This window comes from Aedes albopictus, chromosome 2, assembly GCF_035046485.1.
Source record: "Aedes albopictus strain Foshan chromosome 2, AalbF5, whole genome shotgun sequence".
NCBI classification, from domain to species: domain Eukaryota; kingdom Metazoa; phylum Arthropoda; class Insecta; order Diptera; family Culicidae; genus Aedes; species Aedes albopictus.
The window spans coordinates 211077948-211097034 of record NC_085137.1 but is presented as its reverse complement, the minus strand read 5'-3'; the positions used below and the strand labels follow the sequence as shown (position 1 = coordinate 211097034).

General features: G+C 37.8%; 1 protein-coding gene across 1 annotated transcript in view; it reads right to left on the bottom strand.

Annotated features, from left to right (window-relative positions):
• LOC115264946 (RNA-binding protein 42) overlaps positions 1 to 18925 on the bottom strand; it is a 65202-nt gene extending 46277 nt beyond the window's left edge. Inside the window, exons 1-3 of the mRNA XM_029869122.2 lie at positions 18768 to 18925; positions 18313 to 18706; positions 18079 to 18246 (exon numbers count right to left, since the gene is read on the bottom strand). Of these exons, the coding sequence (XP_029724982.1) occupies positions 18079 to 18246; positions 18313 to 18706; positions 18768 to 18808 (603 nt within the window). The 5' untranslated portion in view covers positions 18809 to 18925. The remainder of the gene's footprint in view (positions 1 to 18078; positions 18247 to 18312; positions 18707 to 18767) is intronic.
• Positions 18926 to 19087: the final 162 nt, after the last annotated feature.

The following is a 19087-nucleotide window of genomic DNA, read 5'->3' as shown; positions in this document are numbered from 1 at the left end:
TATGCAGGAACTCTAGGAGGAATATCCGAGGAATTCGTGGAGAAACTGCTGAAAAATCTTCAAAGGAAATTTTAAAAAATCCCCGGATGAATTTTTAAAGAAATTCCTGAAGGAGTTTCTGGAGGACCACACGGAGATGTTTCTTGAAGAATTTCCAGAGTAATTAGGCCGTTACAAATATTTTTTTCACTTTTTGTCCTACCACTCTTTGGTTGGTCAAGGGGGGGATAAAAATAATAAAGTATTTATTTTGAAAACTATTAAAAACTCCTCGGATTTGTTAAAGAATTTTTGCCAAGACCCGATATTTTGATAAATATTTTTTTATTTGCCCCCTCAAAATACAAAATTCAGCCAAAAATTTTTGAAGGGGGGGGGGACAAAAAGTGAAAATAAAATTTGTATCAGCCTTACTTGATGAAATTCCGAAGCAATTTCTAAATGGATCCCCAAATGAATTTCTAAAATTCCCTGACAAATTTCTGGATGAATGGCTGGAGGAATTGCTTGATGAATTTCTGGCGAATTTTTCGAAAGAATTGCTGGAGAAATTCTTGAAGGAGCTCTGGAGGAATCCCCGAAGAAACGTCTGGTGGAATTCACGAAAGAATTTCAGGAGGAATATCCGAAAAAAAAATCTAAAGGAATTTCTGGAGAAATGTCTGGAGGAATTTACAGAGAAATTTCTGAGAAATGTTCCAGAGAAACTTCTGGAGGAGTTCCCGAAGTAATTTTTGGAATTATTCCCACAGGAATTTCTTGAGGAATTCCAGAAGAAATTCACGAAGGAATTTTTGGAGAAATATCCGGAGAAATTTCTGGAGGAATTCCTAAAGAACTTTCTCGATTCTCTGAAGATTTTCTGGAAAAATTTCTGAATTAGTTACAGAAACAATTTCTGGAGAATTTACCGGAGGAGTTTCTGGAGGAGACCCGGAGTTTCTGGAGGAGTTCTCAGAACAAATTCTGGTGGAATTCTCAGAGGATTTTTTGGGGGAATTCCTAGAAGAATTCCTGGAGGAATTTCCAGGATTAATTCCCGGAAGAGTTTATGGAGGATTTTTCGAAGAATATCTGGAGGAATTTTCTGGAAGAATCTCTGTACGAATTCCCGTCAGAATTGATAGACAAATTTCCGGAAGAAATTTTGGATTAATTCCTGGAAGGATTTTTGGAGGTTTTTGTGAAGAATTCCTTTATGAATTTCAGGAGCATTTTCCGTAGGAATGCAGTCTAGTCTAGTCTAGTCTAGTCTACACATACACAGCCATTCATTGAAAGAATCATTGAAAGAATCCTGGAAAATTATAGAATCGACTACTTCTACCATTTTTCTTGTCATTATTAATGCTTGCAGTACATCAAAAATGTATTACAAGCATTAAAGCGGCCAGGCCTACTGTGCAGCGTTATTGATTCTACAATAAAACCATTAAGGCGGGGACATCTCGTACCAACCGCTCAGTTTTTTAGAGAAAGCTAACTACGTGAAAAATCTGTGGGGATGACGTTGCTAAGAAGGTTAATGTCACCCCTTAGTCCTTGGAATCCTGGGATGGAACACAGGTATTTGGTCCGTGTCCTGGCCTTTGCTCGCTCTCTGAAATGAAACAAAACACTGATTTCTAGGAGTTGAGGCGCTGTAACGTAACAAAAACAAGTTCCTCAAGAAGTTGCGAAAGAAGAGGAAAGAAAAGAAAATAATATGTAGCCTGGAACGATCTCACCAATTCGCCATTAAACTCCGTTGAAGGAAAATCTCCAAATGCAACATCGTCCTCCAGAAAGCTTTTCACTAGTATCTTAAGTACAGTAGCGCACGGCGTCACTGCTGCCATAGCAGCATGCCTTTCCTTACTCAGGGTTTCCCTTGGTTTTCCCCCACAGGGCTTATTCGCTTTCCAAACCAAGCCATAAAATCGAGAACACCAGCTGGACTTCTAACTCCGAAAACACTTTGACGGCTAGTTGCTATAGGTTCTCAGCGTCCGCGTAATGGGTCTTTATCCTGACCGGGAACGATTCGCGTTCCTTGCACTGGAATGCGCCACACTCGCGACGACCACTGGACCACGAACTGTTTTTTTTTTTCATTTCATTTCCGCAGCTTGAATCCAATCGCGGTACAAACTTTACGAACTTAAATTGCTTCACTTTACACGGCTTTCCTTAATCCTCACTAAACTTGTTAAAGATTTTCACCCGCATCACTTTCCGGATGGCGTAGCGCAATAGTTAGTTCATTTTTCACTGTTCGTGTTGGAGGTAACGCGGAAGCGAAAAAAAAACTTGACAGCAAATGCAAACAGCACCTACGCGCCAGGAGCATTTTCCGTAGGAATGCAGTAAGGATTTTCTGAAGGAATTTCTATGGAAATTTTGACCCACAGAATGAGTAAGCTTTCTCTAAGCTTACAGAAATTTCGATTTAGAGGAATCTCTGAACTAATCAATGAAAATAATTCTGGAAGAGCGCTTCGGGCTACTTCCCAAGCAACTCCTGGAGCAATTCCTGGAGGCACTTCTCAAGGAATTTCACAAGAATAATTCACAACAAATTTGGAATCCCTAGTAGAATAACGAGGAATTACGGGACGAATTTTATGTAGAGATTTCAGGCAGGAATATCTAGAAAACTAATACAAGCCCCCCGCAACATAATCTGCCGAAGCAATGAAAAAATATCTGGGAAAAAGTTTCTCGAGGAAATGTGTTGCGCACACGGCCAATGGATGAGCTTACGCGGGTTCCTCTGCTCTTCCTGTTGGCAAAATACACGCTGCACAGTGCATGCACTTTGGTTCATAACCATTGACTATGGCATTACATCAAGAATTTTTACTGTATAGGAAAAAATCGCATAGCTCTAGAGAAATTTTCATGAAATAAACATTTTTACAGATGTTCCAGATCTTCCGGTGGGCCAATAAGTGGCCACTTCGGTCCATAACCCAATTATTGACTACGGTCTAATCCAAGAATTTTGATTGTATTGAAAAAAAATGCATAGTTCTAGATGAATTTTCATGATATGCAAATTTTTACAAATGTTCCGTTGGCCAATAAGTGGCCACATTGATCCTTATGAATATTCAATCATTGACATCGGTCTTAGACCAAAAATTTTGATTGTTTTGGAAAAAATCGCACAGCTCTAGAAAAATTTTCATGAAATGACAATTTCTACGGATATTTCGGATCTTCCGGTGGGTCAATAAGTGGCCACTTTGGTCCATAAGAGTATCCAATCATCGATTATGGTCTTAGACCAAGAGTTTTGATTGAATTGAAAAACAAGTCGTACATTTCAAGAGGAATTTTCATCAAATAACCATTTTTACGGATGTTCCGGATCTTCCAGTGAGTCAAGAAGTGGCCACTTTGGTTCATAAGAGCACCGAATCATTGACTATGGTCTTAGACCAAGAATTTTGATTGCATTGGAAAAAAACGCAGAGAAATTTGCATGAAATGACCATTTAGACCGATGTTCCGGATCTTCCGATGGGCCAATAAGTAGCCACTGTGGTCCATAAGAGGACCGAATAATTGACTATGGTCTTAGACCAAGAATTTGATTGTATTGGAAAAAATCGCATAGCTCTAGAGGAATTTTCATCAGATGGCCATTTTTACGGATGTTCCGGATCTTCCGATGGGCCAAAAGGTGGCCACTGTGGTCCATAAGAGGACCAAATCAGTGACTATGGTCTTAGACCAAGAATTTTGATTGTATTGGAAAAAATTACATAGCTCTAGAGGATTTTTTATCAAATGGCCATTTTTACGGATGTTCCGGATCTTCCGATGGGCCTGGTATTCTTACATCGAAACCAAATGGTCCCCAACAATGTTGGACACTGTCATGCAACTAAATTATATGGTATGTGGGGGCAAGATGGGTCAGGGGGCAAGATGGGTCAGTACCGTTTTCAATCGCTCAATATATGTTTTGAATCTTTCAATAATTTTCCCAGATGAACGACGGGGATACACAAAAAAGTGGTATATTGTTTTGAAAATTCTATACGTTCCTCGCACAGAAAAAAATAAAATATTTTTTCGTTATACTCCTTAGACCAAGCCCACTCGTGGGCTTAATACTACACACGCAACAGCACGTCGTTAACGATTTTTAATTTCGTTATCCACCCATTTTCGCACCGGTCGTTCGTTTCCATGTGAGTAAAATAATGATCGGTCGCCTTTGCGCACCGGTGGTCTCTATTCTATCCGTTTCATCGGTTTTTTGCACTTCTGTAAATCATCGCAATATTTTGTGTATTTCTATGGTGTTATTGCAAATCTTATTCAGTATAAGACTGAAAACAGTTAGTAAAAATTGAACTCAAATAAATAATGCCCTTGGAGATTTGTACCAGTTTTGGTGCGTTTAAAGATATTATTTTCGCAATAATGTATGATTGTATTTAATCTCGGAATTCAAGCAATCTTTTTTTAAATTATGTGTTTGTTGCTTACTGTATGACTTGTAGGTTGAATTTTTATCTAAAATAATATCCATCTCTTCGATATCCATGTTGCCTTTCTCGCAAGAAATTTATCTGAATTTGAGATTTGGAGCATCTTTTTTAATTACCGTCTACCCCCGTTGGTTTGAACGACACCTCATGCAAACCAACGGGGTTCAGTTTTTAATTTGAACTTCTAGTAACCCTGTAGGCAACGGAAAACACACTGATGGCAACCCTTTTTGCTGTTTTGTTTTGATTCTGCGTTCCGTTTCACTCCGTTCCATGAGCAGAATGACGTTTGAACCATTTTTAGTTTGAACGATGTGCAGATTAGCGGGGGTCAAATTAAAAAATGTTCAGATTAGATGAGGTCAAACCAACGGGGGTAGACGGTATTAGGTTTATTGAATAATTACATCCCTTGCATTTCCAACACATTTATAACGTAGTTGTCTCCTTTACAACTTCGCGTAGGTCAAGATTCTTGAATCCTGGTCATAGTACAAGCTGTACAGTCTGCGATAAGTTTGCGTAACCTTTTTCCATTAACGTGTATTTTAACATCAGCTAATATACTCAGTCACAACCTTTTAGTTACAAAGCATCAATCGAAAATCTTAATATATATTGCGATCTTTTGGGTGCTGATATATGAATATTTTGTTGGAAGCAGATTCTATGCGCTTGAAGTAGACTGCGTATTTGTCAAAGTACATAATGAGCTCACTCTCCTTTTTGGCACTTCATACAACAATCGATGTATTTTAACATCCAACACCTTGTTTTTTCTATAACGAGGTACCTACAATATGGCAGTCCTGCACACCGCCTATTTTAATAGATGAAACTTGGCAGCTCGACTACATTTTTTTTAGATTATTATCGGTATGATTAAAGTTTGTTTTTACAAAAAAAAATACTGAAGTGTTTCTATGATATCTGAATTGAGTTAGGTACAGTCAAAGCATCTTTGAAAAATCGTAACTACTCTTATCTAATCTTATACATACGCAGCCAGTGCGGAATCACCCTGGAAAGCAATCGTGTTACTTCTCTTGTCATTATTGGTGCTTGCAGCATATCATAGATATGACACATGCATCAAAGCGGCCAGCTCTACTGCGTTGTATTTACGCGCAAAGATGATTCTTCGAAATACTTGGAGAGAGCTAAACGCGAGAGAGCGCACGAGCCTACGGATAGAGACCGTACTTTGCGTGTCTCTATATTCTAAGCCCTGCTATGAACCGTACGTAAACTTTTCGCTTTCGAGCCCTACTTAGCAGCGACCGGTGCGGTTCGCTTCTTTGTTCGGGGCTCTACTTAACGTTAAAACGCTTGATTGAGCCCATGAGTGGGCTTGGTCTTATGCTATACATTCCATATAACTACGTGTATTGTGTAGACGGGGCAAGATGGGTCACCCTAATTTTTCGGTATGTTTGCATAGTTTTTGAAAATGCTTTATTTTTCATGGAAAGGCTATTCTGTGACCTGCATTATCGAAGCGATGAGAGCACTGATAATTTGAGAACATATTTTTTAAATTTTCCTTCAAAAAATATAGGTTTTCAAAGTCCGTTTATGGCTACCCGAACAAAAATCTTCTAGTTCTGAGAATAATCTACCGATATGTTCAACACTTTCTTCATGTAATCTGTACGTCTATGAAGCTCAGATGTATAGAGAAAAACTAGAAGATATAGTATTTTTTGTTGGAGAAAAATCGAGTTTTCTTATAGCTGACCCATCTTGCCCCCGTTAAAATGAGGTGGGGCAAGATGGGTCATGTTTTGAAATTTTTTTGTCAAGAAGCAGGTTTCAAACTTTATTACCTTTTTATACTCTTATATCATAGCTGACTAGTGTATCTGAGAGTCGTGGTAGAATACAGAGAAATGCGATTTATATTCAGAAAGTTATAGGGATCCATTTCTTAGGTGACCCATCCTGCCCCCACTTACCATACTTCTCCGGTGGGATTTTGGATGCTGGTTATCGAAATTACTGAAAAACCAGAAGCATTTGCTCAAACTACCGTTAGTGGGGGTGTCATTGGGCCAAAATTACATAGATCATCCCTTTGTAGGTCGTTAAGACAATATTTTAGCTCTAAATCAATGTTAAATTCGATGGGCACGTTCATTTTCATATTGGTTAGGATTGTTCAAAGTATACATGCTTCAACTTTAATTTTGACAATGATATAGCCCAATTGAAATTGGCCCAATTTCACCCCTTCTAGGGGGTGACATTAGGCCAAACACTAAAATTCCAACAAAAAAGTTCAATATGAGAAAATATCGCTTGCAAATCCAAGCTATTGAACATATAGATACTTGCGCACAACCAATCACTGCTGTAGTCGCTTTAAAATAACATTTCAGGCGAACAAACGTGAAAGTTTGATAACATTCATAATCTACGTTCAATCACAGACAAACAGACGTAACACTTGCAAAATTTCCATCGACCACGTTTTCAACGAACATTTTACATTTTCATAGTTATGGCTTTCACAACTAGAGGCGCGCGCATCGTTTTTCAAATGCGTTTGACGTTTCACACTATCGCCTTCTGTTGGCGATATGGCACAACACAGTGATTCGTGCAACTTTTCTACCAGGTGATGGTAGTGTGAACTGGGCGATGGATTTCCATAAAAATCGTTTAAGGTGTTACATCTGTTTGTCTGTGGTTCAATGATCCAATGCAATACATATGCTATTCCGTAAATATAACTCCAACCAACATTCTCAAATGACAAAAGTAATATTTCTCTATCATCTACATAGTAACTGACATGCGTGCATTCTTAATTTAGTATGAATCTTACATTTATTTCAAAACTACACCGTAATATGCATAAAATAATGCGAATACTTTTAGTTGTTTTAATTCACATTTGTAGGGTTCTTGTACTGATTGCATTGCTTTTATATGGCCCAAAGTCACCCCCATGATGAACTGAAGCTGTAGTACAAAGCTTGAATAAATAAGTTTTTCATGGAAAATAGCTTACTGAATCTAGAAAACTCATAATATTTAACAAAACAACTACTGAATGCACCTAGAAAACAGCAATTCATTACAAGTTCGGTGTTCAGCTGTTTTCTACTGGGCATTTTAAAATAACGATATTGCACAGTACGCCTAACCACAAAATTCACATCACGTTTTCTTATTGGAAAACTAACTAAATGTGACTTTTTTCTACACCGGATGGCCAACGTAAGTTATATATACCATACACTATCCAATTTTTGATCATCACTTCGATAAATGTTAGTATTTTGAGCGAAACAGAAGAATAGAAAAAAAAGACAGACATATTTGCCTCCCCCGAAAGGGGGAGGGGTTTCGCGGGGCGGCACCGAAGGTAAAAGTTAGTACAACTATTCCCCTTGAATAGTCCAAGTTTTTAAGAATCGGTCAATGCACTGCTGAGAACGAGCAGTTTGAAAATGTTTGGTCCGTCCTGGTACTTTACGGGTTAACCATGGGGTCGAAACGATGGGCAAATAAACTACGTCGTTTGTTCATTTCATGACTGCGTAGCCAAAACTAGTTAATTGTACCATACAGTCGATTCAATCCCAATACAAACTTTATTTGAGTTTTACAAAAACTGACTTCTTTCTCGGGGATATAAGCTTTCGACCAAAGAAAAGTGGTGATATACACGGGGTCAGACAAATTCATTATTTTCGAGCCCTGAAGAAGATCCCAACATCTCGATCGAAACGTTACGATACGAAGATACGAAAGTTAAGATACAAAAATCAACACTTTTCTTTGACTGAAAGCCGAAATCCCCCGAGAAAAAGAAAACAATAAAACAACTAGATTTCGAAATTTTGCTAAGATCTGAACATTTTTTTTTTATTATCGTACAAATTGGTACCAAGGTTCTCAGAATTTAATGAAATTTTTTTCACAGGTAGGGTTCACATATATGTATATGAACAAAAAAAAATTGAAAAAACAGGGTCGCCTAATTTTCCGGAAAACTCCAGTGGAAACCAAAAATTTTCCACAGACACCACCTACTTTGAAAAATCATAACTCAAGAACGAAGCATCGTGGATACATTTTTTTTTGTGAAATCATAAACAAATTTTCTCAGCAATTCAAAAAAAAAATACAAAATAAAATTTTTTTTTGTACAAAATTTTCCACTGTTGAGGAAAATCGGTTGGAAAAGTCGGAAAAACTACTTTCGTACTCCGGAAAAATTCCCAAAAAAAATATTTTTAAAAGGAAATTTTATAAGCTATATTCTGTCAAATTTTCAAGATGTCGTTTTTCTCCGTTCCTGAGTTATGACCAATTTTGTGGATATTGTCCAGATGTGCTATATGAGCCGTTCTCTTTAAAAAATCATAACTCAAGAACGAAGCATCATAGACACAATGTATTTTTGTGAAATCGTAAGCAAATTTTCTCAGCAATTCAAAAAAAAAATATTAAATGAAAATTGTTTTCCACAATTTTTTTTACTGTTGAGGAAAATCGGGTGGAAAAGTCGGAAAAACTATTTTCGCAGTCCGGAAAAATTCCCAAAAAATATATTTTTGAAAGGAAATTTTATAAGCTACAGGGGGTGGCCAAAATGTTTGGGATGGGCAACTTTTTTTCTCCCACGAAAAAAAATCAACATGCTGTAACTTTTCATAGAGTGCATCAAATAATCTCAAATTTTGACTGTTTATCAACCAATTATATGTGCATCATTGGTACAAATTTGGACTCGATTGAATAAGTTTTCGCGAAGTTAGAACCGTTCGGGTAAAACACTATTTTTTAGACAACTCATTTTTGAGCTGTCATATCTCGGAAACTAGTGAACCGAATTGAATGATTTTTTTACCGTTTATCAACAATATACACACTCAATCGTGAATTGCCTGTTCAGCAATTTTTTGACGAAAATAGAACAGCAGAACTATTTCGGTAGCTTCGCTAATTGATTTAACTGAAGCTCAGTACACCAACTGTCAAAACATGGTGCAAAAGGTAAACAATGCAGTATAGCTGTATACAGCTGTTCTATTTTCGTCAAAAAATCACCGAACACGGTATTCCAAATTAAGTGTGTATTGATACTTAATACAACGTTATAAAATGTAATATTTTCTCACGGCGGATTAAGTTATACCGGGTTGAAATTTTTACCCATATAGAGGAAAATAAGTCAATTTTACAATACCACACAAAAATTACTAAATGTGTTCTTCCTTTAACTCTCAGGCGACGGTGCTTAAAATTAGCGTTACACTAATTTTCGGAGCATCATATCTTCTCCGTTTTAAACCCAAATGTAAAATTTTTTATATTGCCGAAAATCTTGGGGCCTCAGCATTCATAATAATTTTTCATACATAGTCGTAGCGAGGAAAAACGATAAAAGGGGGCTTTTCAAAGAGGAGCACCTCCTTAAAAACAGCGTTACACTAATTCAAATGTTTATATCTTTGCTGATAATCCATATAATTACAATTTTCTTCCATCATTGGAAACCGCCAACACTCACCTTGCTAGAAAAAATATCGAACATAGTCGTAGCAAGGATAAGGGCAAATGGGGGGCACCCCATTCATGTGTTCGCCTAACATATAACAATTTATATCAGCCCCGTTTTGCAAGCAAATCATGATTTTCTTTCACGGTCACAATCTTCAGGTGAGGTACTTCCAAAGAAAATGCAAATCATGGGCGAAGCTAGGAAAAACAGTAATAAGGGGCAATTCTTTCAAAATCGTCCAAAAATTTCATAAAATCATAACTTGACCATGAAGTAACAAATAATCAATTTTCTTGTGCCAATTAGAAGCTTAGAATCTTGCATTATCGAGAAAAATATCACACATAGTCGTAGCCGGTGATATGGGCTCGCAAGGGGCAGAGAAATTGAGTTCTCAAATCAGTACACACAATCAATATTCTATACTAAATTCTCAGTTATCAAATCCAAATTTATTCTTTCTTTTTTTACCACTGTAAGCCACCAGAACCCACCTTGAAAGGATTAGGCATAGTCGTAGTAAGGAAATAATAAAGGGGGGAGGGAGAAAGGTGACTTTAAATATTTTTCAAAAGTTGCGTAATTTCAAAATCAGTTTACTAACATGCACTATTTATTTTTCTATTACCAAATGATCTTCTAAAAATGGGGTGGGAAGCTAGTTTTAGGTGTTCCCCAAACCTTCTCATTTCTTTCACAAATCCTTATGCCCATTTTCGTGTTCAACTGCGTACTGCGATCCAAGAAAAACGATTTCTTAGGAAATACAGGCAATGAATTTTCATGCATCAAGATAGGCCCATATATTCCAACTGAACTGCAAATAGCCTTTTGGTAAAAAAAAACATTAAAATAAGACAAAAAATAGACGAAGTTTAGAAACTAGTAATAAGGGGCAACCACTTCAATCATTTACTCCTACGGAAGACATAAAGAATGAAAAAAAAAGTTCAAATTTTAAAAAAAGAACTCTTAAAAAATTCAACTCTTCCAGCATTTCCTACTATGATTTCTCTAGAAACACCTTCTATGAAATCTCCTGAACTTATAGGAATTCCTCCAGAAACTTCTTCAAGAATTTTTTGTGGGATCATTCAATGCAATATTCCATTGCTCCAGTGATTTCTCCAAGAACATCTTCAGAGATTTTATCCAGAAATTTCAGCTGTGATTCGTCAAGCAATTGCTTGCAACTGTGGTCCTACCAGCAAATCCTTCTAGGACTCATCCAGAAATTCTTACTGTAATACCTCCAGGAGTTCTCCAACAGTTTTCTCGTGGGATTTCTTCAGGATTTTTTTCTAGGATTAAGCATGGCAATATTCCGGACATTCTTATAGAAGTTCCTCCGGTGAATTGTCTAGAAATTCCTTCTGAGATTTTATCCAGGAATTCCTCCAGTTATTTATCATAGTATTTCTCCAGCAGCTCCCCGTGGCCTTCCTCCAGAAATTCCAGCATGGATTCCTCACGTACTATTCCTGTGGTTCTTCAAACTATTCTTGTTTAGACTCCTCCAGAAATTCTAACTGTGGTTCTTCAGAAATTCTGCTAGGGGTTCCTCTAGAGCTTTCTTGTTGTGATCCTTCCGGGCAATCTTCCTGGAATTCTTCCAAAAATTGCTTCGGTTGTTCTGCCAGAGATTTCTTCAAGGACTCATCCAGGAAATCGTCCAGAGATTTTGTCCAAGAATTCCTTCAGTTATTCTAGCTACCGTATCTCTAAGAATGATTTTAGTGATTGCTTTAGGCATTTATCCTGGCATTCTTGCTGGAATTTTTCCGGGAAATCTTCCTGAGATTTTTTTCAGAAACTTCTCCTGTGATTCCATCAGGGCCTTGGGTCTGCTCTGTGGATTCCTTCAGAATACCTCTACCAGTTCCTTCAGGGACTTATCGAGATATTTCTGCAGGTATTTCCTCAAGAAATTTTTCTTTTGATTTTCAAGACATTCCTGATCTTTAGAAATTTCAGAATGGTTTCCTCCAGTAATCTCTAGGATTTTTGTTGAAATTTCTACAATGGTACATTCCCGAATCCTTCTAAGATTTCCTACAGTGATTTTTCCAAAGATTCTTCCAGAAGTTCATCCGGTGATTCCTCCAGAAATTTTTATCCAAGAGATTTTATCCAAAGATTTTCGCATAAATTTCTAATGGTATTCCTCCAGGAACTCCTCTTGACCTTTCTCAAGCAATTCCAGCTGGATTTCACAAGCAATTTCTGCTGTGGTTGTTCCAGCAATTCTTCCCATGACTCATCCAGAAATTCTTACTATAATACTTCACGGTATTATTCTAGGGATTCTCCTAAGAATTTCTCCTGGGATTTATCCCAAAAAACTCTTGCTGGGATGATTTAACGCAATCATTATAGGATTCTGAAATCTCTAGAAGAAGTATTTCGGGAGATAATAAGTCTCTGAAATCCCATCCGAAATGGCTGGAGGCAATGATGCAAATTATCACCTCACTAGTGCTCATCACAACTCATCAACTGTATATTTATCGCGTGCGATTGAACTGTGCACTGATCGACTGATCAGCGATGACCAGCAGCAAAGAGGTGGCAAAACGAACATGATGTAAATCACAAACGATTTTGCACACATCTGACTGTGCCGCCACACGCTCGCCCGAACAACCGAACCATACCGAATAGGTTGGTTTGCGAAGCTACGGCCCGAACGCTCGACACGCACACAGAAGCAACATTCGCATGTACCGATACCATACTAATAAAGCTTCCAGCCAACGATGCTTCGTGATAAGCTGTCGAAAAGCATCGAAAGCGATGAAAAGAGATGCTTGGCTAGAACGCAACGGCTCAACGGCGAAAAGGAAGAGTCAACTAAATATGCTGATTAGTGTTGAGTCCGTTCGTGTGCTACTCGTATGGGAGGTTGATTGAATAAAGCGAGGATGGGCGAAAACGTATTCGTTGTCGAAAGCAAGTCGCATCCAAGGACTTGGCATCCCTATCCCACCAATGGAATGTTTTCGTAGCCAGCATAACAGCGGCTCAAGCGTAGGGCTCAAGCTGACAACCTATCTTTTAACACAGCAGCATAGTTTTTATGCTGGGTAAGAAAACAAGAAGACCATAACAGTCCCCTGGTCGCATCATTTCGCGAATGTTTTCATCGAATAGCAAGCTTGGCTGGAGGAATGCTAGAAGAAGTTCCTTGAATATATGCCAAGAGGATTTCCCTATTGGAGGAATCGGTGGAGGTGTTCTGCAGAAATCCATGGAGGAGTCGCTGAAGGAATCGTTGGAGAATTTTTTGGAGGAATTGCAGGAAGATTGCTCGAAATAATCCAGCAAGAATCCTAGCATTCTATGATTCAGAAACTTCCATACACCAGTATAGTGTATTTCGAAAGCCGATGTATGAAGTGTCGCATGACAGCATTGAATCATTTTCAAAACATGGCCCTGGAAACATGATTCTGGAAAATCGGTAAACGGATTCCAAAATACCCAAATATATTCATATGCTACAAGCAGTGTTGGTCAAATCACACTCAAAGCCCACTCATGAACCGCTCCTGCGTGAGCAAACTCGCGCGCGATTCTGAATCATTTTCTCACGCGCGAGATTTTCATGCAAAATCTCGCCCTCATGAGTCAAGCGCCGAAATCTCGTTCGCTTGTAGAACGAATCCAAATCAATTTGAACGACATCCAATGTTGTTGTACGATAGGTTTGCTTTTGTTCTATCATATAATCCTAAAAACTTCGATGTATATAATAAAAACACCAAGAAATAACGGAATGAGTGAAATCGCGAGTCAACTCATGCATGATTTTTTCGGCGGTGAGTTTGGCGAGTCAAGAATCGCGCGTTAATCAACTCAAGCATGAGATTTGAGATTTTACCAACACTGGCTACAAGTTTCAAAATCATGAAGCTTGCAGAAAAACTTGTAGTTAGAAGACACAGAATGTTGCTAATTGACAAATTTAGAGATGAATTTTTGAAAAAAAAAACCGCGTTCTGGTGGGATTCGAACCCACGACCCCGTATTCGCTAGACCGGTGCTTTAACCAACTAAGCCACAGAACCGGTAATAATTCTGCGGAATAAAAAGCCAAACTGAACCCGAGCCCTCACCATGAACATTCACTTTTTCAAGAACCATCTCTCTTTCGGCTTAGATGTCAATCCACAACACAGCCTCGTTTGTGCCCAACAACTCAAGCATGAAGCTATATGTGTTTCGAAAAATAGACCGCGCAACCACCGGCACCGATTTCCGTAAAATCCGCATATTGATTCCAAAATGGACAAATTATTTCGAATATCACAAAAATAGCTCGAAATGATATATCATAAAAAATCAAGAAATTTGAGGTGTCGTATTTTTATATCCTCCAAAAGAAGAATATTAAACATGTTAACAAGTCCAAGGCTTGTGCAGTCTCTGCTGTGTGGTCCAATGACCACCCGTATTTATACTATCTTAGGTAGACATAATGAATCATACCTAGATATTTAGGTATTGTAATGAATAGTATTTCATGTAGGTAGATATCCTATGCGGACAACCATTAGGTAGACACTACAGTATGAGGTTCTGAATTATATTCAAAAATTGACCCCGGAAGCGGTTCCTCGAAACATCCGTAAACCTGGTTCCAAGGCGCTTAAGTGACCGGGATGAAATTTCAGACATATTTTTCTATCATTCTAGTTCAATTACGTCTGAAAACTAAACTTTTCTCATATCGAAATTCACTTTTCCCAATATGGACAATTCCAATGACCCATTTTTATTCCGGAATAACTCCGGAACCAAGTGTTCAATCCAAAAATCCATATCAAATCCCTAAATTTGAAGGATATGCACTTCTTGTGTTAAAGCTTAATTGAAAAATATTGAAAAACAAAAAGTTATCGCGAAAAGAGTGTTTTTTCGAACTCGTCAGAGATTTCATAAGAATTTTTCCAGGGATGATTAATGGAAATCCAATTCCGTCGGAGATTATACTAAGCAATCCTGTGGGAATTCCTCAAACGACTCAATCAGGTCTTCCATCAAGGTTTCCTTATGAAATTCCTCCATGCATTCCTTTGAAATACTGAACATTATTCCGGGAATTCCTCCAGAATTATTGAGATTTTCATCAGAGCGATTACACAAGTTTACAAAATAAAACGAAAGTCGTGAACTTTTGTCAACGACCAAAATTTTTGAAGCACAATTTAGTGCTGATTTCGAAACCGACCTTCAAAAAATTATAAGTAGAACAGTTTTTGAGTTTTAGCTCAATATCGAGTTTTGCAACTTTTCAAAATATGAAATTTACTAAAATTGAAATATATTGCGTTACGTTCAACCAATTTTAAATCTTTTTCCATAAATTAAAAGCTGAAGACAATACCATTCGATCATCTGAATACAGGTTTTGCGTCAGATTGGTGAAAGTCAAGATATTGGCGAGTTTTAGGGACGGTTTCTTAAATTTTATCAAAATTTCCAAAAATTTTTAAAGAAATGTATTTTTTCAATAAGAAAAAAAAAACAACTTAAAAATTCTTTCTCGACGTTTATTTGACATATCATATGTAGGCGAGTTACAGTAGAAAATTCAGCTCAATCGGAGCATTGGTTACGGAGAATGAGATGTTTGAAGTGAGCGACTTTGCCTAAAAATAGAACAAAAATCGATTTCAAATCATCAACCTTGTATGGAAAGTCGAAAAAATTTCCGCTCTACTGTAATTTTTTTCTTTCGCGTTTTCGAACTCAAGGCATGATTCTACACCAAAAATGATCATCAGCTTACCGAGTTCAAAAATGCTGTAAACTAGTGTTATTTAAGGTATTCTTTGGGGAAATTCTCCAACTACGTTTTGGGGAATTTCTATCAGGATTCTTTTTTTTTTTCAAGGGATTCGTTAAAATTATTTTTCCGAAGTAGCTTAAAGACTTTGTCACAGAATTTCTTTCGGAAATTTCCCAAGGTAGAGTCTTGTACCATTTGAACAGGACTTTTTTACGAATTCGTTCACGAGTTACTTTGATGAATTCTTTCAGGAATACTTGTAAAACTACTGCAGGAATTTATAATAGAATTCTTGCAGACGTTATTTCAGGAGCTCATCTTGGTTTCTCAAAATACCCACTGAAATTTCTCCGAAGACTTTATTTAGGAATTTTTGATGATTTTTTGCAGGGAATCTCAAAAAAAAAAAAGCTCCAGATATTCTCATGGGAATTCTTCTAAGGATTTTTTTGGGAGTTTCCTCCAAGCATTGTTTTAAAAAACCTTTCAGAAAATCATAGTAAAATTCTCCAGAGATTTCATTGGAAGTTTCTCAACAAGTTGCTCAAGCAAGTGGGATTCTATGGTGATTCCGGCTCTGTTTGTGCCCATACAGTGAAGAGAATTGTCAGACAATAGATGAACAAAACAAGCAACAAAGAAAGCGTGGTTTATTTTTCCATCCGGCAAGACTGCCTTTGGCTCATAGCACTGGAAGATTTTCTTTTTCTGATATTATCAAGAGGAAAGCAAACTTTATTTACTAAGTTTTCTGTTATATCTGAAAATTCATGAGCAAAAATGCTTCGTTCAATGAATGAATGATATTTTTTTGTTCCAGGAATTGAAATAAGGTTACAAAATCTTTCCTGGAGTATTTTTTCAGCCTCTGAATAATCATCTTCTGTTGCAAAAATAAATTCCCAGTCCTTCTTAAATTGGTCTTTTACTTTTTGTGATGCAGCCCAGTTTGATCGATATAAATATAATTCAGGTAATACCTATTCGTTAGTAAAATTTGCTTATGATTTCATTTTTTCTACGATGCTTCGTTCTTGAGTTATGATTTTTCAAAGAAAACGGCTCATCTGGGCAATTTTCACAGAATTGGTCATAACTAAAAAACGAAAAATAAATAATCACATCTTGAAAATTTTACAGAATATAGCTTATAAAATTTCCTTTCAAAAATTTATTTTTTTTTTGGGAATTTTTCCGGAGTACGAAAATAGTTTTTCCGACTTTTCCAACCGATTCCCTCAACAGTGGAAAATTTTGTGGAAAACAATTTTTATTTTGTATTTTTTTTTGAATTGCTGAGAAAATTTGCTTACGATTTCACAAAAAAAAAACATTCAATTTGTGTCTACGATGCTCCGTTCTTGAGTTATGATTTTTCAAAGTAGGTGGTGTCTGTGGAAAATTTTTGGCGTCCACTGGAGTTTTCCGGAAAATTAGGCGGCCCTGATTTTTTTCAATTTTGTTTTTGTTCATATATGGTATGTGAACCCTACCTGTGAAAAAAATTTCATCTGAGAACCTTGGTACCAATTGGGTTCTTTAGGGGTATCCAGATTTTTGCAAAATCGGAATCTCCATCCAAAAATTAGTCGAAATCCAAAAGTTCACCATTTTTGGTGCCCGGGAACTATTTTTAAAATGCATTTAAAGTTTGTATGGGGAACATTTTTTGGTCGGGCGGAATGGCACTTTATCGATTGAACTGTCATTCTATCCACGAAAACTAAAACTTTTTTGGTTATTTGTCCATCAAAACAAAGGAATTGAATCGCAATAAAATCACCTTATGAGCCTCTGCACGAATTTGCCCTGTCCTGCTCACTCCCACAGAAAATTTGAAAACAGCGCGCACAGTAAAAGTCAAATGTGACTTTTACTGTGCGCGCTGTTTTCAAATTTTCTGTGGGAGTGAGCAGGACAGGGCAAATTCGTACAGAGGCTCATACTCAGAAAAATGAGTTCTTTCGATTAGGCTAAAGAAAATGGCAATATTTAATTTGCTAAACAAAATTGGGTTGTACGATGATAAAAAAAATCCCCATCTTACACATTGTGAATTTTGATAAAAACGGATTGCATTTTGCTGATTTTTTATGATGCTCTGGAATAATATTGTCCACGTGGACATTCAGAATACCCCTACCCCCCTCTTCGTGGACAAACATGGACTTTTTTCTGAACCCCCTCCCCCCTCTAAGTTGTCCACGTAGTATATGGACGGCCCCTATCCCTTCCTCTGTATTTTTTCTTTGCATTTTGGAACTACTGGTACAAGTTTTTAAACTTACCTTACGGTCCTTTTTTCCCCGGCGCTCGGAATTTCCGAACGACTGCAGAGCCGAAGAAGCCCGTGCTGCTTTGATGGCTTCCTCGGCAATCGGATTCGGGCCGGATTTCTCCGTTTTCTGTTTCTTGATTTTGGTCGTTACTTCAAACTGTATGTTGGCGATGTCGTACTGGAAGGATAAAGGACATAATGCATTTAGAATAGCTATTGTTATTCTCAATCTGTGAAGGCTTACCGATTGTACTGGAGTAGACGAAATGGTTGGTCCAATTGAACTACTGGCAGCCGCGGGAGCATCAACCTTTGGCAGCGTGCCCACGGTTGGCCTAGCGTTGTACAGCTTTGGAGCACTGCTGACCACTGCCGGTGTAGGTTCCGTGGAGTAGGATTTCTCCGGAACGGCGGCATGCTGGGAAGAGTGATGCTGCTGCTGCTGCTGAGGCACCGGTGTCGAATAGGTTGGCAGAAAGGGAGGAACTGGCGGCGGCGGTATACGGGACGGCACGGTGGCCAACTTTTGCTGCACCTGGTTGTAGGTCTGGGAACCGATTACAGTTCGCACCTGGGAGGGAATAAACGGAGAGCTGATGCTGCTACCGGCGGTTGCCTTTGAAATTTCCGCCTCGAAGCTGATGCGGAAAGAACGATTTATCAATAAAGTTTTTGAGTTACGATGAATGCTTGACTTACCGAGACATTTCGTCCTCCATATTTTTCCGTTTGGAGCCCATTTTTCAGGTTTAAATCCAAGAATCTTTAAAACGTTTGCAAGTTCGGCAGATTTGAAAACATTATCGATTGTTTACGTTCGTGAAACGGTGCCGCGCCGCGACGCGAGCGGTGATCAACTGAGCGAGCTGTCAAGCTCTTGTGGTGGAACGAGTGGAAATCGATTTCAATCGAAGGAACGCTTGAAATTTAGGATTGGTGTGTTGTAAAAATGCAACATTTATGTTCAAAGGAAATCTTATTTGGGGTACGAAGTCTACATCTAAACAAACTTTCTGAAC